Below are 26,584 nucleotides of genomic sequence, written 5' to 3'. Positions count from 1 at the left end.
CACCTATGATGATCTCCATCATAAAGACTCTCCTTAATCTGTTGTGACCATCCTTCAGGAGTCTCATAGCACTTACCTATTATATGGTAAGTGTAACATGTACATGTATATGGTCTTGGAGTACCTGTAACATTAGTGGAATAAATGTTCCACTTCAAGTATGTGAGCTGCTTCTTCCTCTCAACAAATTATCATACTATAAAGAGAGAGATAACAGAATAGCATTGATGGACATTTAACTAACCTTGATGCTAACTCTACCAAGTCTTTTCTCTTCAACGCTGCATGAGTACATGTAAGTGCAATGATTTTAGCTTCTTTAATAAGGAGATAGTTCACACGATCACGACTACTTCTGAGCAGTTCAAATGCTCTAATTCCTGAGAATTAAGTAATATAGATATCAACACACACAGTATAACTCACTTCAAGTTGATTAAAGATTTTATGAATATGTCATAAACATCCCTAAATAAATGACAGTATACAATAAAACAAATAATAATACAATTAAGTACTTGTGTTTGTAGAGATGGTTACATTACATATTGTTCTTTACCTCAGCAATTTCCCAGTCTTCATCAAAACTCTCCCCTTAAAACAGAGGTTGTGGAGCATTAGCAAAGTACTTAGTAAAGGAAACAGTTCACATATTGCTGTAATCCCTTCAGGCTACAAGGAGCCAAGGTATAAATAAACACATATAATATGTACAAGATATAAAGATACCTTGTTTTTAAGAGATTTGATTTTATTACAATATTGCTTCCAACGACATAGTACCTAAAATATATATATTACAATTGGTTATATTCTGTGGTATATAAAATATGAATACACACTCTTCAGTTACATTTATTGTAGTAGGTACAAGAGCATACTTGATAGAGGAAGAAATTGACCAGCTGTTTCACAAGTGTATGATACATCTCCTGAAACGTCAAGACTTTTCTGTAACCTCTCAACTTCCTGAAGTAACTCCATTCTCAGAGCTAAAATACAAATTGACTCTTCCATATCTGCATGGCAAAAACAGTGTGAACATGATAATGTTATGATTATCAATGTAGAGAAACCCCTGCTAAAATCTTTTTCTGTCTGAAGTTCTTCTCTCACCATGACCCAGACGAAGTAGATGTCTTTCCTCAATATCAAGCTCCATGATCTTCTCAAATAATTGATTTAATGCCTTTAAGACAAAAACCTGTAAATACAAATAGAAAAAATGCTTTTGTTAGATAAACAGTATATGAGTTTGACAAAACATAAACACATAATATAATAGAATTGTTTTCCTTCAATATGTTTGACTAAGGTACTTAGACTTTATTATTACATCACATCTTAACAATCTTTTATTCTTCTTAAAAACAAATTACTGATGTACCTGATTGGAGTGGGTGGACCAGGAGTGTTCTCTGTTCAGGAAAGTTGTAAAATGTTGGAGATAATTTTTGAACAGCTAACATCAGTTTTTTACCAGTACCAGGTGGACCTACAACGGGACTGATAATACCAGGCTGCATACCAGATTTAATAGCCTCTACTTGTGTAGGTGTAAATGGTATAGTATTCCTACAAAATAGAACACAAAAATTATAGAGTCCACCTGTCTGTTTTATATGTCTCTGTTTGGTTACCTTTTAGGTTGATTATAAGGGTATGGTCCTCTATTAATGATAGTGTATGGTTCTACAAGTAATACTGGTTTACTAGTAGTATCCTCCACTGGTAGTTTGCGTTTCAAGCCAATAGTTACTTTGTCATTGGAAAGGTCAATCTAAACAGGAAAACAGGAGTTACTAAAATTAGGAAATTATGAACTAACTTGAATGGAGGGACTTGTTTAGCAAGATCATCAACTACACACTAAGGGAAGGAGAGATATCAATGTAGATGTCAATGTTACATTTATTACCTTAATTTGATACTGAGGAAAGGAGTCTGTAGATGATCCAGAGATAAGAAAGTATCATTAAAATCTAGCAATTTAATCTGCTGGGGCATCCTAACAAAACCACACCCCTAATAAACAATAGCCTTACAAGCACTGACCTAGTATAATGAGCTGCAGCTGGATCACCATAACCGAGAATATATCATGTATCCAATCTGGGACAACACAATCAGTGTTCATTAGATCTCTGATAGCTTCCAACCACTGCCTATTATTTATAAAACATTTATACATGTACATGTATAAAATGTTTTGTATGAAGTACCTTAAAGTTGTTTTCTTTTGGTTTTCTTCTCATGAAAATGTTAAAAGTTTCATAAACACATCCTAATAAAATTAAATACAGTATTTTTCATGTATTTAATATGTACCTCTTCTCCTTTGACAATTCTCTCCATATCTTTCTGATATTGGTTAGTATCAAGCCACACCCTAAATGTACGAAAGTCACCCTTGATTGTTGGTTTGGGTTCTGGTCCTATAACAACAAAAAAACATAATATACACACATTTGTACATGTACATCTACCAATCAGACCACCCAACTAACCTTCTTCAATAACTTTTCCCTTCATTATCTAACATGCCCTCAATTTCACATCCTCTTACATAGGCCACTCCAATCTACATAAACAATGCATGTAAAATTGTAAATGTATGTACATGTACCATAATTTACTCAGATAATTCAATGTACATACATTCCTGGAAGGCAAACATAATCTCATGGAAGTAAGTAAATGTGTTAACTGTTATTATGTATTTTGTTTTGATCTATGAGGTAAGTATCTCTATGAAGGTGTGTTTCTAGAGTAAATTGTCAGTGGAGTGACCCTCAAAATATAATATGATTAAATGCCAACATGTTAACAATTGTACTATTATCTGTAAATCACATCTACACTATTTCAAGGTCTCATAGATGTTAGAGGAACACTTTATTATTGGTCCTCCTTAGTAGTACTGGACATAATCTATATTACATGAGATTATATCTCTTTGTCTAACCTGTTCAGCAAAAATTCTTTGTAGAATCATATTTTTCATTGAGACCCATCTGAGCTTTAATTTCCAATTAAAAAACAAACATCATGTTTTCTTAAATCTACATGTAAAATAAATAAATAAATAATGTTTGTTGATCCATAAAAATATTTTATCCTTCCATCAGTCCATTCTCATTTCCCCATTCCATTCCAACAGTGTCTTTTGCTTTCACTGCAACTTGATATCAGCTCTTACTCGTGATGGTCTGTTCTCACCCGACTCGTGGTTTACCAACCTAATATTATTAACACACACATCTCCATATTATTTCTTATATAACTAACCTCAACAACAGTGAATGATACAATAGGCTGTGCCATACGTGCCCCATCCTGCAAACTGAGTCTCACCTTCGGGGTTCACCCTAGAATATTGAGAAGTTAATGATTACTAATTTAATTATAGAAATACCAAGGTTTCATTCTGGTCACTACATCTTCACATCTTCTCTGATCTCATCTGATGTTAAAAACAAAGATAAATTTACAATAACTATAGTCTATTCCGTTCACTGCCAGCGGACAGTAGTTACGCAATAAAAATTATAAGTAAAAACCACAAATGAAAATATTTTTGTTTTAAACAAATGTACAAATTACCGCGAACTCGTGACGCAAGTGGAACTTTGATCACTATGAGCAGAAAAACAACCAAAGTTAGGAAAAAACCCAGCCAAAGCAGAAGAATATCTTGATTGGGCATGGCTTCAGTAAAGGTTACGTAGCAAAACACAACACACACTACAACCTGACACATGTCAACAGTTAGTACCAGAAGGGAATAAAACACACAACAGTAGATATGTGGAAAAAACTTCTGTAGACATGTTGCAGGAAGTAGAAAAGAATTACATTGAAAAAGATGGAATTGTGGAAGACACCTTGGACGAAATGGTTATTACTATGGTGAAGAAGAGAGTGATGATGAATATGAAGACGATGATGATGAGTTGATTATGACGCAGACACTCAACTTATGACAGAGCTTTATTGAACATCTACAACAAGTGGCAAGACAAGTGACATTTGCACTGACTCCAGACAAGAATTAGACAGTGACTTCCTTAGCAGCTTTTGACCCAATTTTCCTACAAAATGTTCTTCTTTAACTGGACTGACAGTTACTTATATTTAACATTTTAATAATATTATAGCTATCATATAAGTATAAATTAGCCTTCAAACTAGCTACTTATAAAAACTCTTGTCTTTTATGTCTGCGATAAAACTTCAATCTAGCGCCATTTTGATCATTGACCCCCACACCCAAAATACGTGTGAACAATTCCAGTGGTCAGTGGTATGCTATAACTTCAGGATGGGACAATACAGCTAACTTCCAAAGTTTACATCACAGGTGATTTTTTGAATTATCAGTAGATACGGAAGTTAAAATGATCAATACGGTACTTGAATTTTGAAATCTGACAAAGTAATAAGGAAGTTACACTGAAAAAAAAAACGAAGTGCCAGGTGAACGCGATGGACAATAATAGTATACAGTTATGCAGGTAACTGTACAGAAATACTATGTAATTAATGTAGACACTAATAAGTGACTAACTTACAATTGGTTCTTAATCGAATAGGACAAAAATTTCAACAATAATCATGAAGATTAAAATTGAGATTAAGTTTAGGCAATGCAAAACCACCTACACCGTAGACAGTAAGTATTATACACAGTTATTACTAAAACCTTCTCCCTCAAAGTACTCATGAGGCACAACACTCTGTCCCGAGGACTTCTTCTGTGGGATATAGAGGCATACTGTTTAGAGCTTCTGTTTGAATGGCGCCTATCACAAGCTATGAGAATTTCGAGAAGAAATTAGGAGATATTGGTATTTTGATCTTCTTCTAGTTCAGGTATCAAACAAAGGTGAGCTGCAATCTTGTGTAGAATATCAACACTACAAGTATGAACAATGACCATTAACAAATAGAGTTAATGATATAAGAATTAATGAATGGATGGAGGATAACAAGTGCCTGTTAAACTATTAATCAACAATATTATGACAATATAACAATGATAAACAATGACTAACAAAAAAGAAGACAACTGGATTTACACATAGCAAGTACTAATGCATATTCCAATTAAAACAGCATATTCTAATTAAGCACACTTTACCAAGTACCTTAAAGCACTGAAGTTTTATGCAGAGCTGCTCTAGTATTCTACACTAGCCACATTAGACAATGAAAACTGACGAAATCAGGAACTAATTTAAATGCAGCTAATTGAAGTGATGTGATACGTTTGTAATCTGGTCATATCATGTTCTGTAAGTGGTTCACCTATGGTTATCTACATCAAAACCAAACAGAGAACTTCAACCTCTCTAGTAATTAAAACAGTAACACATGTCATCCTAACTAGTATTACTAACTTGAAAGAACAGATTGACCCTCTGTTTCTCTTGAGCAAGACTAGACTGATAGCATTGAAATATAAAAAAACAAAATAATTAATAACATTGTGTACAAAATTTACATGTACTTGTATCTAATATACTTACAACAAAGTGCATGTCATCAGAAGAGTAATGAAAAATCTTCGTGTTAAAGGTTGACACTACAACATAACCTGTTCATTAACAAATGTAGAGTCATTGGTCCTCCTTACCACTAAATCTGTAACAAGTTCAAGAACACTTCTCACAGTACACTAGTAAAAAACTGTAGAAATAGTACCTAAATATTAAAAATATTAGTTATATATGGATGTTTGTTAAATGTAATGTACCTTGAAGAGGTAATTGATTCAAATTTTAAGAAAATATTCATTAAATTAAAACAAAAAACTTCGCTCCTTTAATTGCCTATAATAAATAATGATTACATAAATGTTTAAAATATAATAGACTCCTTTGATAGACTAGACTCGTCCATTTGTTTGTCTCTTTTTTGTAAAACTGTCCAATACTTTTTTAACTTTGGGATTTTTTTAACTCCTGTTGTAGTCGACTCTATAGATTATAACAGGTGATTACATATCAAAACATCAATACAATAACTTACAGTTGTAATTCCTGTCACCAATACCTAATGATACCAACTTCTGTACTTCATTTCTTAATAGTTCTATCTCTCCAAAGACATTATAAATTACAATTATTGTTATATTAAAAGTTATTTACCAAAACTATTAAAACTGTGGATATAAGAATGAGAACAAGGCTGTCTTCTCTTGAATGTCTTGTTCTTTCATCTTAGAAGAGAAAGATAATAACATACAATACATTATAAGTTTACTCACTTCTACTGACTGCAGGACATAGTCCAACCCACAAGAAAGAGTTTGAGAAATTGTCTGTGTTATTTTCAAAAATCTATATACATGTACATATTAACATAAACAATTTCTTTGACATTTCAAACTAACTTTCCATGCTGGAACACGCTCTTTAAATTTCTCATTAACCATCAATACCATTGATATAATATATGCTTTATTACCTATCTCAGGATTAAAAAATGGCCAGAGATATTGCTCTCAAGTATTGACTGCTCTCTAAACTATATGCCAAACGCTACAATCACTAAAGACACAATGTTAAGATCATAACTCTTCATTATATGATAATACTTTGAACTGGATGACTCTCTCGTAGATATTGTCTATTAATACAGTGTCAACTTCTCGCTTTCTATTGGAATATCAGGATCCCCCATACTTGGTGAGCAGTCTAAATAGAAACATATAAACAATATTATAACAACAATGGTAGATACCTGGAGTAACTGATGTTGTTCTTTGAGAAAATCTGGCGTTGCTACTTTCCTCTTTCGGACATCATTGTGAGAAGAACCTAAAAGGCGTGGTTGAACAGCACGTGTTTGTTCTGTTTGAGCGCCTATTACATGGACGGCGCTTAAATAAAATGTTTTTAAATACTACGAACTTCAAAATGTGCAAAATTAAAATATAAGTCAATAATATTATTATTATTACATTGTTATGTTATACTACATGTTGTTATTATGAGTTTTAATGATGAATAGTTTTGTCACGAAGACGAGATGATCTTCGCAGTGGTGCAACAGGCATGTTAGTCTTGGCATTTTTCTTTTGTTCTTTGACATTTGTCACCTTAGTCATTTCAATGATTGGTTCATGTTGAGGTTGGCTACGTAGTCTGTGTGTTTTTGGATTGGCTTTACCTCTTGAGGCATAACCTCAGATTGAGCTTGACTGCGAAGCTTGTAGCATTTCACTGGTGGTTCTTTGTTCATTGATTCAGGTTGAGATGGTCTCGAAGTCTACGTGCTTTACGTATTGGCTCTTTCTGTTGAGATGTTCCTCAGGCTGTGGTTGAGTTTTGGCTACGAAGAGTGCGCCTTGATTCTTGTTGTGATGCAACTTCAGTGGCTTAGGTTTAGTTTTACAAACCTTCATCTGTCTCTGAATTGGCTGTTCATTTTCAGTTTCAAGAATGAGCATTACGAAGTTGATATCTTGTTTGTCTTCCTTCACTTGGTTCATCTTCATTTACTTTAGATGGGATGGCTTGAGAAAGAGATGTTCCCAATGGAAGCATCTCTGATTTACATTCATTGCAGAGCGAGTCACTCGACGAGGAACTTTAGGTAAAAGAATTCGTTTCTTTTTTGGTGCTCTATGTCTCTTGCCAGCACATTGAGCAATCTCAGTACTAGCTTCTGATTGGAAGAGAAATGGCTCAAAGTATTTGTCAGGATTGTCTCCAGGTTTTGATAAAGCAAACAGATTCTTTAAAGATATAGGATCAACAATAGGTGATTGGAAGTATATTTCCGTAACTTTCTTTCGTTTGTTATTATTCTCAGGGGTAGAGTCAACAGTGGACCAGACTCTCTTACGTGATACAGGACGAGAAAGTTGAACCACTTTTCTTGGAGAGGGTGGAACTTTAGTTGTTGTTGCACGAAGAAAATGCTGAGCTCTGATTTCATTTTGCATTTCTAATGACATTATGCGTTTAGTTGGCTTAAGTTTGGGTTGTCCTTCTATTTCTAGTCTAATAGCAGTTGGCAGTGACTTCATTGTTTTACGAAGAACAGGTTTTGATTCAATATTTTTACGAAGAGGTGTTGGCAAAGATCTTTTAGTTTTGCGAAGGGTTGGCATTGATTCTATATCTATACGAAGAGGTTTTGGCATAGATTTCTTTGTTTTGCGAAGGGTAGGTTTGGATTCAATTTCTTTGCGAAGAGGAGTAGCCATGGATTTCTTGGTTTTTCGTAATGTAGGTTTAGATTCAATGTCTTTACGTATAGGAGTAGCCAAAGATTTCTTGAGCTTATGAAGGGTAGGTCTAGACTCAATTCTTTGCGAAGAGGAGTAGCCATGGATTTCTTGGTTTTTCGTAATGTAGGTTTAGATTCAATGTCTTTACGTAGAGGAGTAGCCAAAGATTTCTTGAGCTTATGAAGGGTAGGTCTAGACTCAATTTCTTTGCGAAGAGGAGTAGCTATGGATTTCTTGGTTTTTCGTAATGTAGGTTTAGATTCAATGTCTTTACGTAGAGGAGTAGCCAAAGATTTCTTGAGCTTATGAAGGGTAGGTCTAGACTCAATTTCTTTGCGAAGAGGAGTAGCCATGGATTTCTTGGTTTTTCGTAATGTAGGTTTAGATTCAATGTCTTTACGTAGAGGAGTAGCCAAAGATTTTTTGAGCTTACGAAGAGTAGGTTTGGACTCAATTTCTTTGCGAAGAGGAGTAGCCAAAGATTTTTTGAGCTTACGAAGGGTAGGTCTAGACTCAATTTCTTTGCGAAGAGGAGTAGCTATGGATTTCTTGGTTTTTCGTAATGTAGGTTTAGATTCAAATGTCTTTACGTAGAGGAGTAGCCAAAGATTTTTTGAGCTTACGAAGGGTAGGTTTGGACTCAATTTCTTTGCGAAGGGGAGTAGCCATGGATTTCTTGGTTTTTTTCGTAATTTAGGTTTAGATTCAATGTCTTTACGTACAGGAGTAGCCAAAGATTTTTTTGAGCTTACGAAGAGTAGGTTTGGACTCAATTCTTTGCGAAGAGGAGTAGCCAAAGATTTTTTGGTTTTTCGTAATGCAGGTTTTGATTCAATGTCTTTACGTACAGGAGTAGCCAAAGATTTTTTGAGCTTACGAAGAGCTGGTCGAGATTTAATGCTTGCTCTCAAAGGTGTAGGTAAAGAGTGCTTGGTAGCTCGAAGTAAAGGTCGAGTTTTTATAGCTTCTTTAATTGGTGTGGGTAACGATTGCTTTGTTTTTCGTAAAGAAGGTTTCTCCTTTATTGCATTTCTAACAGGTGTTGGCAGAGAAAGCTTGGATTTTTTTTAAAGGAGGAGCATCTTGTATAGCTTCTCTAAAAGGAGTTGGGAGTGATCTTTTAGTGTGGACGAAATGAAGGGCTACTAGTACTAGCTCTAGTTAGTGGTGTTGTTGGTTGGTTTGAGCTTTGTTCAGAGGTGACTGCTTGGGGAGTTGAAGAGTTGATGGAATTGCATGACAATTCTAGTTTATTTGGCAAGCTACCACGTTTAAGGGGAGTGTTAGCTGGAAGAGTTTCATCAAAATATTCAGGAGAAAGGATAGGACCAAAGGGGAAACATTAAAAGACTTCTTGAAGACCTCCTTTTCTTTGTCATATGTGACACAGAGGGCTCAGACACAGGAGAAAAATTCTGGAACCTTATCTTCTTCACAATGCTCATTGCTCTCTGGTATTGCTTTTAAAACAGATGTGTTACCCAAACTTTGGAAACGACGCGACTTCTTTCGATTTGGTATGGGAGTAGGTACCTTTTTTTCAGAGCCCTAAAATAAATAGAGACTTATTAATGTTTAGTTAACATTTGTTATAGTATAATTCAATGAAGGAATCATGATTAGAGTGTGTGTTAACGTAACAAACATACAAAGGATGACTCCTCTGATATCTCTATATTTTCCTTGTTATTTTCAGAAGTACAGGGACTTAAAAATCCCGACATCTGATAAATTCAGGAAATGAATCCAAAGAAATAAATTTAAAAATCTTACTTCTTCAGAAATTGCATTGTAATCAAAACGAAAGTGGCAGTTTGCAATAGTAATAATACTTTTATCAGGAACTCCAGCCTTGTCACTTAATATCTCATTATTTAAATATACTTCACTGTTTGGGTGCAAGTTAGTGACAAACACCTGTTAGAAGGTAATTACTGATTTTAAAGACAAAACTTATCACTTACTTTTCCAGTCTTATTGACTTCAATTTTCAATTGCTTCTCTTCTACTGAAGGAAGTTGGATACGAAAGTCACAATCCTTGTCACTGTAACATATGACATCATAAGAGTTAGATTTCATGCATATTAATGAACATACCTTCCTAGTATCATCTCAGTCCCTACAGATAATGGATATGAATTGCCATCCCCACCATTCTTTTTGATGTAGATAAACTCGCAAGCCATGGTTAATGCATAAAGATATATCCACTTTTCAAAGAACAAGTAGTAGGTAAAGAAAATGGTGCAGGTTTCGAGCTCGAGACAACTGGTAAACAAACGAGAAAGCTTCTTTCAAAAAAAGATAAACCAAAATAAAATGGCGCGGGCAAATTTTAAACTTAAAAGAATGACTTTGTTCACGTGACTTCAAACTCGCGTGATTTAAGAATTAGGGGTGGGTCCGGAGAGAAAAAGTTTATGGGCGGAGCTCATTTCTTTGTGGATTGACACACATCCTTTCGAGGGAGAAAACTTACTCTTTATAAAGTTACCAAAGATGCAGAAAATAATGGATAAAATGTAAGCCTCATCAACTCCGTCAAATAACAACAATACATTAACAATATAGTGAATTATGAGTATTTGAGGTCTAATATTGTTCTGCTTAGTAACTGGCTTTTAAGCCAAATTTTTGTTGTCTTAGGATTGAGATAAAGGACATAGAGATAACAGTTTATAATAACTAGTAATTATTGGGTCTCTCCCTTAAGGACCAATGTGTCATGAACTACTCTGAGGTGGAGACAAAAGTTCGCGAGGCAACTAATGATGATGCTTGGGGACCACCTGGTAGCTTAATGGGAGAAATAGCTAAGTATACATTTACGTATGAACACCACCCAGAAGTAATGTCAATGCTTTGGAAAAGAATGTTTGAGTCAAAGAAAAATTGGAGAAGAACATATAAAGTATGAATAATAAATTGATATGTCTCTTGAAAGAATAACATTGATGAAGTTGTATCATAACTCCCATTGATAATAGGTAATAATACTTTTCTTCTATTTCAATGTAGTCTCTGCTCTTACTTAATTACCTCATTCACAATGGATCTGAAAGAGTCGTTACAAATGCTCGAGAACATATTTATGATATGAAACCACTTGAAGACTATAGTTTTCGTGATGACCAAGGCAAAGATCAAGGCCTCAATGGTAAAGAAAATGAACGCAACAGTGTACTAATGTATTAACACAATGTATTAATGTAATTGTCTGTATTATTTCTATGTTTGTTTAATTGTGCTCTTACTTTGTTATTTTTCAGTTCGACAGAAATCTAAAGATATCATTGCTTTCTTACAAGACGACGAAAGATTAAGAGAAGCAAGAAAAAATGCTCGTAAAACACGTGACAAAATTTGTCGGTATCTCTTCCAGTGATATTCAAAACCAATATAGTAAGAGAGCTATTGGTCACACATAAAGATGCGAGCATTAATAATAGAGTCATTTGACCTTTGTACTCTAAGTCATTTAAGGGTTAAAGTTTATTTAGTAACAATATAATCAGAAAGGATCATGTTAAGTATCACTATTTTTACGTAATGTAGGTGACCGTTATGATCCTGAACCACGCACTCGATCGAATTTTCATGATCCAGCAGGAATATCGTCAAAAAAATATACAGATGATGACGATGAAGAGGAGAGTGTTGCCACTAAACCATATCGAGACTCTTCTCCGTAAGTTCAACAATAGCCCATACTAGTGTGATGTGATTAATACCACCTAACTCCTTCAAGTGTTAATGTATATTGCAAAGCAGTTAGCATGCTGTTATGTGGTATAATATAAAAGACATTAGGCAGCTTATTATTGAATTATTATTTTATAACTAATTCACTGTAAATATATTATTGTAAAGTGATGAGATTAATAGACTTCATTTGTAATTTTCTCAATGTTTAGTTCTGACGACAAGGAGGAGGTTGAAGAGGAGACAAAGAAAGAGAAGACTTCAGTTAGTACAAAAACTGACCCAGTTCGTAAAACTCAGCCTACTAAACTGGTTGATCTGGGGGCTGCAGCTAATTTAGGATCACAATCTGTTCCATCACAGCAGACAAATGATACCAGTCTTGAGGAAATTTTTGGAAATTTTCCCTCATCTAGTGAACAACAACATCAACCACAAACAACCAAAAAACAAGATATTCTCTCTGGTAAGTTGAGAAATACAAATGGCCTTTAGAGACACCATAATATGTACACAAGAAGCATGCAGATCACATACTTTTTACATGTTACTACTTATGAACTTGACAGTGCTCTCAAACATTACAAATACAGTTGAATCTATTGTTTTTTTCAGGTGACTCAGTTCTGAGGACTTTGGTGATTTTACTGGACTCTCCTCAACCAATACAGGAGGTTCCTCTGGACAGTTTGCTGATTTTGGTGCCTTTGGACAACCACAGACTCAGCCTCAAGGACAGTTTGGTGATTTCAGTGCATTTTTCTCAACCTCCAAAATCACAGACAGAGTCCTTAGGACAATTTGGGGACTTTGGTTCTTTCTCACACAACAACCACAATCTCAGTCTCCGGGAATTTTTGGTGACTTTAGCTCCATCTCACAACCATTACAACCAACCAATAAGGTTAGTCATTAAGTTCATTTAATGTATACATGTTCTATTAATAAAGTTATAACACTCCTAATCATTAGACTAGTAGTTATATCATTTTAAAAGTATGTTAGGACACTCATTTGTAGAAGTTCTAACAACCAACTTACAACCTCCCTAATTATTACATTAATAGTATGTCATTTATGGTATATTAGGACATTGTCATTTGTATTACTTCCACCCATTATGACAAACCCACAATTTAAAATTTATGTATTCCTTAATAGCCCCTCCTTCCAACTGCAACAGTGTCTCAACCAACACAACCTCCACCACCTGCTACAAGTCAAGTTAGTATATTTGTTTATCATTAATATCACAATAATATAATATGATATAATATAGTATGATAATCCTATTATTCCTTGTTAACAGTCCTCATCAAAATCAACATTATGGACATCACCTGGTGTTAATATTGATCTCGATAACCTGACAGGATTTAAACCAAAGACTTCCACAGCTGCTCCTAGCATGAACCAAATGTCCTCGTCGACAGCAACAGGAGGTCTCTTGTCTGGTCAAACTGGTCCTAACTATAACATTGATCTCATTGGTATGAGCTCTGGTGCACGGCCCCACTGGGGGTCCTATGATGCCTGGCTATAGAGCTATGAACCCTGGTATGAATCCTAGTATGAATACTGGAATGAGTCCTGGTATGATAAACATGGGAATGAGTCCTGGTATGAACCCAGGAATGATGAACTCTAGTATGAATCCCAGTATGAACATGAGGATGAACCCTGGTATGGAATGATGAACCCTGGTATGATGGGTTCTTCGTATGGGATGGGCGGCTATGGTGGCTATTCTATGAACCCCCAATATATGAGTGGAGGTACTTATCTTCAGAAATAATAGAAGACATTCTAATATTTTAAATGCTCTTTAGTTAATTAAACACAGCTAATGGTTATTGTGCCATGTACTTGTGTCCATGGCAATACTAGTGTTGCTAACAGTTTATGCTTTTGTAATTTAATGTGATCTTTTTCTTGATATTATGTAATGTTAACTGTTCACTTCTATTATGAGAAAATGTATTATACACTAAAAATTGAATTATTATACGTCAAAGTACACACCCACTAATTAAAATCATGAAGGGTGTGTTCGTATAAAGTTACATGTGTGCTGCTGACCTTGAGCTCATATGTAAACATCTCTCTCTCTCTCTTTTTCGTGTGCTTGTTACTTGAGGCACAGATAGTAGAGTATTAATGTTGGAGGCGTTGTATGCTGAATATGTCTAAAAAAACAAAGGAGTTATGAACAAGACAGCACAGTGAGTTTGCAGATTAATGGACTGTTTGTTAATTGGAGGGTAGACGATCATGAGTGAGGCGGTGGTATAGATGAGTAGGTTTTCATAGAATTCAATTGTGTAGATTCACTGCATTGTGAGAACATCAAGTACATATGTGTAGTAAAGACATGCTATGTGCTATATTACCTGCTTTGAGTGTATATCACAATATATGATATTGAAGACTATTATTTTTATCTGTTCTATATTTTCAGATGCAAATTGCAACTATGACACGCAATTGGGAGATGTGTAACAGATCATAAGAGCATTGCATTGAAATCATTTGTTTATAGTTGTTTTGATACCTGTAATAATACTTAGCAAAACTCCTTCATTAGGAAATGATACCCTATAAATAATAGAGTAAATCTAAGATATAACAATAGATAATAACTTTAGTACAACTACTAGTACTTTAGTTCAAGTACTATAGACTATTAGACTACCTTCAATATAAACATGTTATAAATTCCTCCCACTCATAATTATTAATACTAAATTATCATATCAAAGAGAATGTCATAAAGCAGTCCTAATATATGCATGCCATGAAGTTAGTTCCTCTAAACTCAGCTGTTAATAAGTTTGTCTATTTTATATAAATTCACTCAACCTTTGTCTCAAGATGTTTCTAATACCTGTTTTTCTCACTATTATATATGTAGTATGAAGCATTCCTATTAAAGACATGACTTAATTAATTAACATACCAAAGGAAACATCATAGAGCACCCAGTCTGTTATTTAATTCTATTTATAGTAGATATACAATGTTTAGAAAATGTTTAGAGTAAAGTTATCATTGTTACTTTAAGATAATTGTCACATAAATATATATATTAAGTGACCATTATCTGAACCTATTGGTTACTTGAGTACACATACCACATACATATAACTCCCTTGGTTTTAGTCACAGTATCAACAGCTCCATGATGCATGTGAAAAAGGAGATGCAATAACCGTGAAGTCAATTCTAAAGCAACCCATTACTTGGAAGAGTTATTATCAACGGAGACCTTCGTATCGTGTAAGTAAAATACAAAGTTCCTCTTAACAAAATTCATGCCAGGCTATTACCATGATGCAATGCAGCTTTAATTCATATGTACATGTCAAGCCTCACATGTATACCTCATGCCTCATAGCACTATATCATAATGTAGTAAGCCAAACAAACTCACTGCTGTAATAATAACTCATTAAGTTCATTGTTACCTCAATGTACACTCTGTGTTGACGTATGGCTTCTAGAATTATGTGTTTCTAGCCTAAGATATAATATTGAGATAGTAATTTAAACTTAGCTTGAATAGAATGTAAATTGTAATTATTAATCTGTTTTCATATAGCGTGGAATGTCAGCTCTTCATATCAGTGCTGATAAAGGACATGATCATATTGTTAACTTACTACTACAATATGACTTTGATGCTCATGTTAGAGATAAAGTGAGACATTTTAGCTAATTATTTACTAATTAATTACTTATCCTCTTTTACAGCTCAATTTTACAGCTGTAGAGTATGCAAAGAATATCTCTACAAGAAAAGTGTTTAAACAACATGGAGTAGACATTGACAAAGTGGAGAAAGTAAGATAACATTAAAATAGCCTGTTGATTTTTAACAACATAGATCACTACTATACACATAATGATTTCTATTATTTTACTATTATTTTCATTACTAAACTAGAATGTGGAGTTATGGGATGCAGTTAACAATGAAAGAATGGAAGATGTACAGTTTCTTCTTACTCAAGGTGCCCGGGGTGATTGGAATAATCCTAGAGCAATAGTAAGTATTTTGTGTATAAATATATATAAATACATGATATACATGTATTGTGTGTATAGCGGGTACATTATAAATTCCTACATAAAGTAAAAAGTTGTTGATAGTAAAATTGGAATGGAAGAGTTTGTGTTTGTTACTTATTTTATTGTTGGACTCTTTTCATTACAGAAATGTCGTAGTGCTCTACACATTGTTGTTTATCACTATGACATGTGTAAGGAATTACTAAAATATCCAACTGACATTGACGTTAAAGATGAGGTAACCCTATAATCTGTAATCAAATGTGATAATAATGTACCTAGGACAACCCAGACGCCCCTTCATCATGCAGCATTCAATGGAAGACTTGACATTGTTGTATTTGTTTGTAACACACAAAGCAAAAATATTCACAGTAAAGACTGGGTATGTGTATATGTATTACTAATACAAATGATGATTATTAATTTATGTCTTTATAGAATGATTGGACACCTATTTTTTTTGCTGTATTTTCTGGTGTTTAAAGAGGTTGTAGAATATTTTATAAAACAAAAATGTTGATTAGTTAATAGTACCACCCACCGTTTTCATAAAAGACAAGGTTGGTATGTCATTACTAATTTGATGGTATTTGTAGTGATTGATAATGTTACTGTATTCAGAACATGATGTTTTGTTTATTTTATACTATAGTGTGGTAAGACTCCTTTAGACAGAGCTGAAGAAGAGGGACATGCTGACATTGTGGAGCTATTGAAAGCTGAAGTAAGTAAGACAAAACTAAAACCATGTAGTTAAAGAGTCCCATCACTACAAATTTGACTTACCTTGTTTGCTATTACATTGAGTGTCTTTCAAAATCCTTAAACATTTACTATATTATCCTTGAACTGATTCTCTCTTTTATTATAGTTGTCTCCTTCTTTGAGATCTTTATTTTCTAATTTATGCATTGGTCCCTCAAAGTCATCACCTTCAACAATATCATCGTCATCATCATCTCCATCACAAGCCCATAGCACATCCTCTCCACCATGCAAGTAACACCTCAGGACTATAATATGTCATCCCCTCCACTTCAGACCAGAACAACTCCTGTGGTGTCCCCTTCTCTTTCAGCAACAGAATCACCTTCATTTCAGGCATCTTCGTTAGTGTTTCATTCATCACAGGAATCTTCTTTAGACTCTCTATCACTGCATATGTCCTGTAATGTCTCCTCCACTACAGACCACAACAACTCCTACAGTGTCCCCTCCACTGCATACTGCAACATCTGCCCATTCAGCACAGACATCTCCAATACAAAATCACAGTACAACATCTCCCTCAATACAATCTCACTATCCCAAAATACCTCCTTCTTTGCAGACATCTTCTATGATAGGACTATGGCCATGATAAAGATTCCCTTCCATTTCAGCATCATCACAGTCCTGCTAAAGTATTTCCTCCATTACAGACATCTCCTATACAAAATCATAGCCATGCTAAAATATCACCTCCAAGATCATCAAAATATTCTCATGATATTACCAGTTCACCTCTAGACTATGAGACAGAATTTATCTGAAAAAAGATGAAAGTAAGCTATTCTCTTTTATAATGCTGTTTAAATATAACAATAATAACTTACTATATAGGCTATCGTGATATGTTTGATAGAGCCATGGATGAGGGGCTATATTATTACAAAGTGGTCCAAACTCTTTCTCTCTGGAGCACCAGGAACAGGCAAGACATCACTATTGAAACTGTTATTAGGTGAAGCTGCTCCAGACTGTCATCATAGTACTCCCTTCACCACAGAGCCTGAAATCCGTCGAGTCCAGACCAACTCATTGCTAGCAACAATCACCTTCAGCAGTCGTTGTTCCCAACTCATTCTGCTTGTCAATGGGGCCAAGTGTCCTTGGAGGACTTTCAAGAACTTTTAGCTCAAGCACTCAAAAATAGCATTCGTCCGCCTTGTTTTGACAGAGGTATCAGTGAAGATAATGATGTTGACAGCCTACCACAAAGTTTAAATTGTCCAGTAAGTCCTCTATGTCTCCCAAAGTCAGGAAGAGCTTGTCAGATTAATACCTGAAGTCAAAGAAGATGATTACCTCTATCAAGCTCATTGGATTCATGTAATTGATTTGGTGGTCAGTCAGCATTTTTGGATGTAGCTCCTGCATTACTACGTTACTACTCTGCCAGTATAATTACATTAAGGCTAACAGATAAGCTTTCAGATCCTGCTCAGTTTTATTACAGTTTTGATGGAACTGTTATAGGCAGGAATTCAAATCGTCAGCTTTCTAATCTTGAAGTTATTGAGTCATCATTTCGATCACTTGCATCCGTTTGTCAACAAGCCTTCACAATGTTTCATATCAAATGCTCTCACATTCTACCATATCTTTTATTGTTGGCACTTTTATGACCAATATAATGACTCCATGGTGAATCTCTCTTTGAGAAAAATTTCACCTTCTAGAAAAGTTAAAACATTACAATAATACCAGAATTGATTACAATGAGCCTAATGGAGAAATTATTATCCCAGTCAATGCTGTAGGTAGAAGTGATCATGAGCAGTTTGTTGCCTCACTGCTTCGTAACAGAGTGGTGTGTGAGTCATACATTGAGGCTGAAAATTCCTATTCGTTGGTTTGTATTTCAATTGGAAATTTTTAAGAAATTGCGTGGAACGAAAAAAAAAATAAATCATCAACTTTTCAAGAGGTGTACGTAAAGTTGGGAAAAGAGTTGCATATGAAGAAAAAGGATGTGAAGCTGCTCTACTTTATTATCATGACTTAACGGTATTCTTATACTTTCCCACTGTTTTGCCTGACATTGTTTTTACTCATCTCAGCCATATACGACAAGCTTCTGAATTAATATGTTTTCCTTTGTCAGACTTGTCTGGCTCTCTCCCATTCTTTTCATTAGGCTTGCCTCCTGGTGCTCATTCCAATCTTAAGAACAAGGGTATCTTTACAAAGGAGCTGTTACAGCTATGTTTCAAGTGAATTACTGAAAATTCACAGCTGAGACTTCCTTAAAATAATGGAGCCATCTCCTTATTATTGCTAAGCTTCCAAATAAGGAAGGAATACCCGATGATCACTACTTCATTCCTTGTGTTTTACCATCAGTTACTTTCAATAGATTAGGCAAAACCACTGTTTCTTGAGTCTGTTGATCCCACTCATCCTCACATGGGACTTTAAACCCATCCACAAGGACTTTTCACTGCTTGACTGTCCAACTTTTAAATCGTCAAATTTCTCCAATGTTTAGATTAGACACATCTGGAGATGCCTCCTGCAGATCGCAACATCATTCAGCTTAATTGTCATGATATTGGAGGGGCAGTATACTAGTTGATGCTAACCTATATTTGGAGGTTTATTACTCAGGTCAACCAACAAAATGTTGTGCTATTCGAAATGCCATTCGTGAAGGTGTTTACTGCAGTGTCACTAAGTTTCAGTACATCCAAAAGTTAGCCAAACCTGATGATGCATTCTTCTGCTCTGGATGTGGTAATAATGCAACACCTCATCTCTGCTTACCCAATAAAGATCGAGAAGTTGTGACTTGTGCTGAGAAATTAAAATCTCTGTTCGATTAATCAATAAAACTCGTCAAACTTCCTTGGTTCTCATGTGTTAGTCAAGATGTACAAGGTATTTAGATATAATGTGCAATGGAGCTATAATTTTGACTTAATGCATATGCACACAGCATATATACTAACCACAATTCTATAAAACCCAGAATGTATGACCTTAAGCTTTGTATGTGGTATCCAGTAGCATTTGCAGCTAATATAAAGTTGCATAGTCGTTGAAGCAAAATTATTATGACAATAGTTTTGTATTTTTGGCTTCACAAGACTTTCTTGACAATGTACAAGACCAATTTAAGGAATAAAATTTCAAGGTTTTTTTTAATGTATATGTAATTTTCATTGTTTAGTTGAACAGATTGCATATCCTGAACAGACGTCCAGTGAAATATGATCTGCTATCAAAATTGTCTAAAATGAAAGCCTATGACTGGTTAATTATTGGTGAGTCATTAAAAGTCCATTTCAACATCTCAAAGAGATAGAGCGTCTTAATTGCGTTTCCAATGTGGAGAAACTCTCTAAGTTCTCCAGACAAGGTTGGATGGCATGTATACTGCTGTCACATGGGCTACCATTATAGATGCTATAGTGGTGAGATTGTCCAGAAGCCAGCTGTTGCTATGGAGATTCGTGAACACTTACATTAGTTCATGTTTAAGTGGTTATATGCAACCAAAGTGTTGTTTTTGTTCAAAATTGATGTGAAATAGTATTTTTTTCAGTATGTCATGCATTTAAGAAAAATTGTCTAACTGCAAAGAAGAACATTAGAAGTAGTGTGATATTACTTCAATGATTATCATGCAGAACTATATCAATTTAAAACTGTGCATCATTTGAGCCACTTCGGTTTGGTCAGAATCAGCAATAAAAGAATGGTTCAGACGTAAATTATATAAATACAGAAAATAAATAAAGTCATAACAAAATATATTAAAAAGATGAGTTATAAAGTTGTCTATTTACTTGTACAATGCATTAGGATCAACTTTCAGCTATTTGGTTCTTAATGTTTTCATCATCATTTTACTTCCTCCTTCAGCTCGATCATATTCACCTACCTTTCGTCTTTTATTGACAAAAATCAAAACAACTATTACAACTAAAAGAATAACAACTAGATAATAGAAGAAAGAATTAATAATATCTTTATCTTTCATTCATGATAAACTCACTTATTGCTACCATTATTGGTAGAGTGTAATACAATACTGAGAAATCTTGTGAAGGTGGTGGGTGCTTGAGTAGAAACCTGAATATGAGAGATGTGCCATTTATTTTTAGTTGAACTGATTGACAGAATGAATATTTGCATTGAATAACCTGGACTGCTATATCTGGTGTGTATCAGTAATTAATATATACAAACTAATTCTTGTACATCAGTATTATAGCTAGATATAGCTAATAAATTTACATTGTATTTATGAATACTAATTTAATATAATATATACTACTATAAATAATGATACATCAGTAATATATGCAGTTTTTTCTACATTGTATTTATGAACTACTAATTTAGTGATCACTTACATTGAAATGATCCTAGCATATTGACACATGTTTCACTGCAGTTCCTTTATTAACAGAACATCATCTATATCTATGTATAGTAAACAAAAAACAAAAGTCATGACTATACACAATAATATAATATCACCCTGAGCATCTATGCCTATCTGAATTCAGTGTGTAGCCATCATTACATTCACAGTAATATGATCCTGGTGTTGATACACCTCTGTTCAACAAAGCCGCAACCCTATTATTAGTAGCACACTCATTGAGATCTAATCAAAGAATAACCAAATATCTAATACAATATTAAAAGTCTCACCAGTACAAGTGAATCCATTTGAGTCCAACCAATAGCCTTGTCTACAACGGACAGATATAACCACCATTGATGTTAAAACAATTTTGTGAACAAAGATGATTCCATTACATTCGTTAATATTGCACAAAAATAAGTGTATTGATTACATTTAAAGGTATAATAACTCACCATTACAAGTTCTTCCATTTGAGTTCAGTAAATATCATCTTCACAGGAAACACTGATAATTGCCATTAGTATTAGTACATATCCTGAATACAGCCTCCATTGTTAACAGCACATTCATTAACATCATGAAACAAGAGGTATTTATCCATACACTGATGGTTGCCATCTTGACTAACCAATACAAGCTTTCTGATTTTCATTAAGTTGATATCAGAAAAACAGAAACAAGTAAAAGGATCCTTCTGTGTTATCACAACCTTGATTACAGCTAAGCATAGCCTAGACGCATTCATCATATATATTATAAATACCACAATATAACAGTATAGGGGGTTATCACTAACATACCATCACAGTGATGATTGTCAGAGATGATTGTGTAGCCATCGTTACATGAACAGTAATAACTGCCATTGGTGTTATGGCAAGAGTGTTGACATCAATCCATTGGTGACATTACACTCATTGATAATTATATAGGTAGACAATTAAAACAGATAGTCCTAACCCTATGGAATTGCTCATTGCTGTATATTTACCTATACAATTCTGTTGATCTGACATTAGTTGATAGCCAGGAAAGCAAGAGCAATTAACTTGTCTGCTTGCTCTCCTGTACATACCCTGTTCAACACCACACATTGTTGACAGAGCACAACTTGCTACTAAGAAATAAGATTTATTCATAACAAAGCTACTGAAATACTCAATTTAGATCCAGTCACTGCCAGAAGGATTACTGCAATAAAATAAAATCTCTATGCTTCTCACTGACTGTTTCATTATACTATAAGGAAGTACACACTAGAAGAAAAATTCAAGTTAGTAGCAAAGGTGAGGTAGGGTACAACAAAACTTGAGTAATTTTTTAACGTCAAATAATCATGACCTTTTTAAACCCAAAGCACTGATCTCTGCACTAAGCAAGTCCCTTTGCTGTAGTAGCTATGGAACACCACAACAATGATAATGATTTCAATTATATATGTCATGTGATACCATCTTTAATAAATGTTATTTATAATCACTAAACCAATTGTTCTGAGACTCTATATACATGTGATTAATTGCCATTTATACTATACTTATCAGGCATCTTTCATATATTGGCCTTCTTTAAAATTTTAGCCTAATAAAAGTTTAAAGCATTTCAATAAAGATTCATAGCTTGAGAAGGTTTGTAGCCCACAAAATTAATTATGGACCTGTGTGTTATATTATTGCAACTTATGAATTTCAGACTTTGTAATCCACAATGGGAATTGAGCTCATTGTTCCATGACAACGCACAAAACTTGGCTAAAGTATAATTTGTCTATATCTACATCTGGAGCACTTTTATAGCACATGTGTACAGTGATTAGTATTTGTTCACATCATAATAATAATCCATGAGCTGCTCAACCATATATTAATCCCTATTAATGAATGTAAATTAATGTAGTTGTTAGATTACCTTCCTTTCACACATTGCAGTTTGCATAATACAACATGACAAGGACACAGTAGTTTCCTAAGATATCAATAAGTGATTATATTTAATCTACCTTTGTAATAATATTCATGTCAGATAGCAAAAAATTACAGCTAAGAGGTTATTAAAAGGACGGTATTGCCTAAAGTTAAAACTGTATAAGTTCCATGATAGTTTCAATATCATAAGGTCTTTGTATTATCCAGTTTATAAGAAATTCCTTCAAGTGATGTCCTCTTGCTCCACTCTGCTGCCAAGAGAGCTGTTGTCAATACATATATACTATAGTAGTTCCTTGTATATCTACTCTATCAGGTCTAGCATGTACTTGAATAGCCTGGCTTAAACAATGACTGTGTGTGCCTGCCTGTAATAATATCCCAAAGAGAGTCTTATCCATGTTTCATATACCTATATTATTTATATATACCAGTCTATGGTATATTAGACCACTATTTGGTTGTTTAGAACCAAATAGTCCTTTTTACAACAGAGGTAAGAGAGAGAAAACTGCTCCTAATATTGAGACAGTCATAACATAAGACTAGTGCCAATTGAATTAGTGATAGTCTCCAGTAATCCTTTCTTGCTTTTTTGACCATCATAGGAAGAGTAACGTTATCTTTATGAAACAAAAACATAAAAACTACATCTAAGATCATAATAACATGTTATTATTTGTGTGTAGGTGTAGTACTAGTGGAGAACTCACTGTTACAGTGTGACTTTCTACAAATATTAATTTTAATATGCAAATTGTAAATTATCCAGTTATATTTTGCCTAACTAACCTGTAGGTGTCACCATATCGTTCTGTAAATATAGAAAAAGCAGTGATTGTTTGATAAAATGTACATTACCTGTGACATTTATTATTAATTCAATGTGAGTGACTTTAATATAGAATCTACTTCAGCATACACGTGTATATGCAACTGTCAGTATAGGTCACATTTGGTATTATTAAGGTAGCTGTGTCCTGGCCTACAGAAGAAGCTGGGAGAACATCATTGAGTTTATGCCATAAAAAATGAACATCTGCTTTCAGTACAACACTCTATCACTACTGTATCATACATTGAAGCATTAATAGTTTCATTTATTCGTTGCCATTCGAAATTCTGTATTATCTGTCACCAAATGAATAGAAATAAATGTTATTAAATTTCTTATCTTACCAATAGTGACATTAACAAAATCTGACAGGAGAATCCATTGGAGTTAAAATGGCGCACAGACATACACTCCATTATCACTGGTATTAAAATATGGGTATGAGCAATGTGCTTGTCAAGTACATGTGATGCTTTATCAGCTATAAATCCATCCAAACTTTATCCATTGAATTGAGGAATTGCATGTCAGAGCTACAACAATCAAGTTGTAATGTCTCTCCAAATTGTATAGTTGTGTCCATAAAGGGGACAAGGGGATTTAGGAGGTTGGCCAATAGCTATTCAAAAGTGGTAAGTTGAAGATTTTTCGTGCTATTGTCATACCTGAGGTTGCTATCACCACATCTTTATTTATGAGAGAATACTGACAGACTAGGTGTGTATACAATATATTATCAGCTGTAGGTAGTCATAATGACTGACCTTCATGTATTAGTAGCTCTGTAGTAGCTATGGAAATCATCTCTTCACTTCCTGCAATGCATATGTAGACTCCTTTGTCTCCAGTGCTTAAATTGGTAAAACTAGGTCTTCAGAATTGATGTCAATTGAAGATCGAATATTTCCTTCTAGGATAATCAGTAATGTTCCTTTGGAATTACAACTTCCACACAGCAAGATATAATAGCAGGATTATACTGGTTGAACTCTAAAATAAAACGACTGTAATTAAGTTGTTTTAGATTTATCATATTACCTTGTACACTGTGATCTTGGGACATTAAATTTATATCAGTTTCTGAATCTATAAAATGAAATAGAGGCCTGCTAATTACCTTTATTGAAAATCTCTGCTTTTTACTGTTAAGACGAAGATAAGTGATATTTGTGGCATTCATTCCCACTGAGTTGATTGCTACCACAAATGTACATGCCGACATCAAATCACTAAAATTTTGAATGGTCAGGATGTTGTAGTGTATTAATTTTTGTTTTGTTGATGTGTTTGTGTCCAGTCTTAACCAATGAACTGTGGTATTGGGTTTTTCAGTTGCTGTTACAATTTAGCAAGACATCAGTCCCTCAATTAAATTAAGATCACTAGGAGGTACATTCACCAACATTGGTTTTTCAAATCCTAATAGTTTAACATCTAGTTATAAAAACTATTTAGTCACTAACGTCACCTGTAACTCCAATGGAACAACTTAGAAAGGGTATAAGAAAGTAATACATATATAAACACAAAACATCTTCGCGTTGTTGGCATGTCTTCGGCGCGTAGTTAGGCGCCACGTGTGAGCTAACAAGGGTGGGGCCGTTTAAAAAATGATACTATGGGGTTTGTGTTATTATTATTTTGCTAATCGCAACTGCTGGAGCCATTTTTAACTCAGCTATTCAAACAATACGTACTTTTTGTCCGTCACAAAATGATGTCAATTGCGAACAACAGCTGTGTTAATGAGTTTAACAATTTAGATGGATACAGTCAAGTTTTGCAGTCAGTTGATCCTAATCGTGTCAGCCATAATCTTACAATTAACTCTATGGGACTAACTACTGCTCATTTCTTACCTGAAACAGTGAATACAGTCTGTGTTGAAAATGGCAGCTCCCCATAGACAACCTTACAAATAGTTTGTCTTTACAAACTGCAAAGTCTCAGTTCTAAATTGCATCATGTAACTTCCAAGTCTTGCCTGGATATCAAAAAACAGAAAGACGTCTGCTGTATTGGTATTACTTCATACAACTATGGAACTCTATCATTTCGTTTTATTGTGACATGGAGGGAAACACCCTGTGGAGGTGCTGGTGGCTGGACTCGTGTGGCTTTATCAACTGTCTAATTCTAGTGAAGAATGCCCTTCAGCACGTCAACGACATGATATCCTAATCCTCAATCACAGTGTTTGTGGTCGACCTAAGCCATCTGGTGCAGGCTGTAACTCAATGTCCCTTTCTTCCTATGGTGTTAATTATACCACAGTATGTGGTCGAATGAAAGGCTATCAGTTTAATTCTAATGATGCTTTCTATCCTAATGTAGGAGGTAGTGCTGACATTAATGGCGTTTATGTGGATGGATACTCTATTACTTATGGCAATCCTCGACAACACATTTGGTCATATGCTTGTGGTTTGGAACAACCACTTTCAATTTGGCATTAGGAATTTTTCATGCCCCTGTAATCAAGGACCCGACATTTAGCCCACAGCTTTTGTCGGTAATGATTATTATTGTGAGTCTGCTCTTCCAGTTGGTCAATACTGGAAAGGAGTTCTTATGCTGATGATCCACTGTGGGATGGTCAACAATGCATCAGTGATGAAGTGTCTGTTGTACTAATCCTAACTTGCCATGGTTCCTTAAATCTCTTGGAGT

General features: G+C 34.4%; 1 protein-coding gene and 1 pseudogene across 1 annotated transcript; one reads left to right on the top strand and one right to left on the bottom strand.

The window, feature by feature from the left end:
- Window positions 1-244: 244 nt before the first annotated feature.
- On the bottom strand, window positions 245-7,495 carry LOC121392709 (annotated as a pseudogene).
- Window positions 7,496-10,966: 3,471 nt separating this feature from the next.
- Window positions 10,967-13,486, top strand: LOC121392708 (clathrin interactor 1-like). Its single transcript, XM_041523812.1, has 6 exons — window positions 10,967-11,033; window positions 11,511-11,585; window positions 11,797-11,929; window positions 12,156-12,409; window positions 12,559-12,803; window positions 13,253-13,486. Exons 1-6 carry the CDS (start codon window positions 10,967-10,969, stop codon window positions 13,484-13,486), a joined length of 1,008 nt encoding a protein of 335 aa, XP_041379746.1.
- The last annotated feature ends 13,098 nt before the right edge of the window (window positions 13,487-26,584 follow it).

This window comes from Gigantopelta aegis, unplaced genomic scaffold (assembly GCF_016097555.1).
Source record: "Gigantopelta aegis isolate Gae_Host unplaced genomic scaffold, Gae_host_genome ctg4334_pilon_pilon, whole genome shotgun sequence".
Classification (NCBI taxonomy): Eukaryota; Metazoa; Mollusca; class Gastropoda; order Neomphalida; family Peltospiridae; genus Gigantopelta; species Gigantopelta aegis.
Note: the sequence above shows the minus strand (reverse complement) of the source record. Positions and strands in the feature narration are given on the sequence as shown.

Coding starts and splice junctions, on each gene's coding strand:
- LOC121392708 (XM_041523812.1), top strand. CDS start 10,967: ATGAACTACTCTGAGGTGGAGACAAAAGTTCGCGAGGCAACTAATGAT. Junction 11,034..11,510: donor TGATGCTTGGGGACCACCTG/GTAGCTTAATGG, acceptor GTTATTTTTCAG/TTCGACAGAAATCTAAAGAT. Junction 12,804..13,252: donor TCAGTCTCCGGGAATTTTTG/GTGACTTTAGCT, acceptor CCTTGTTAACAG/TCCTCATCAAAATCAACATT.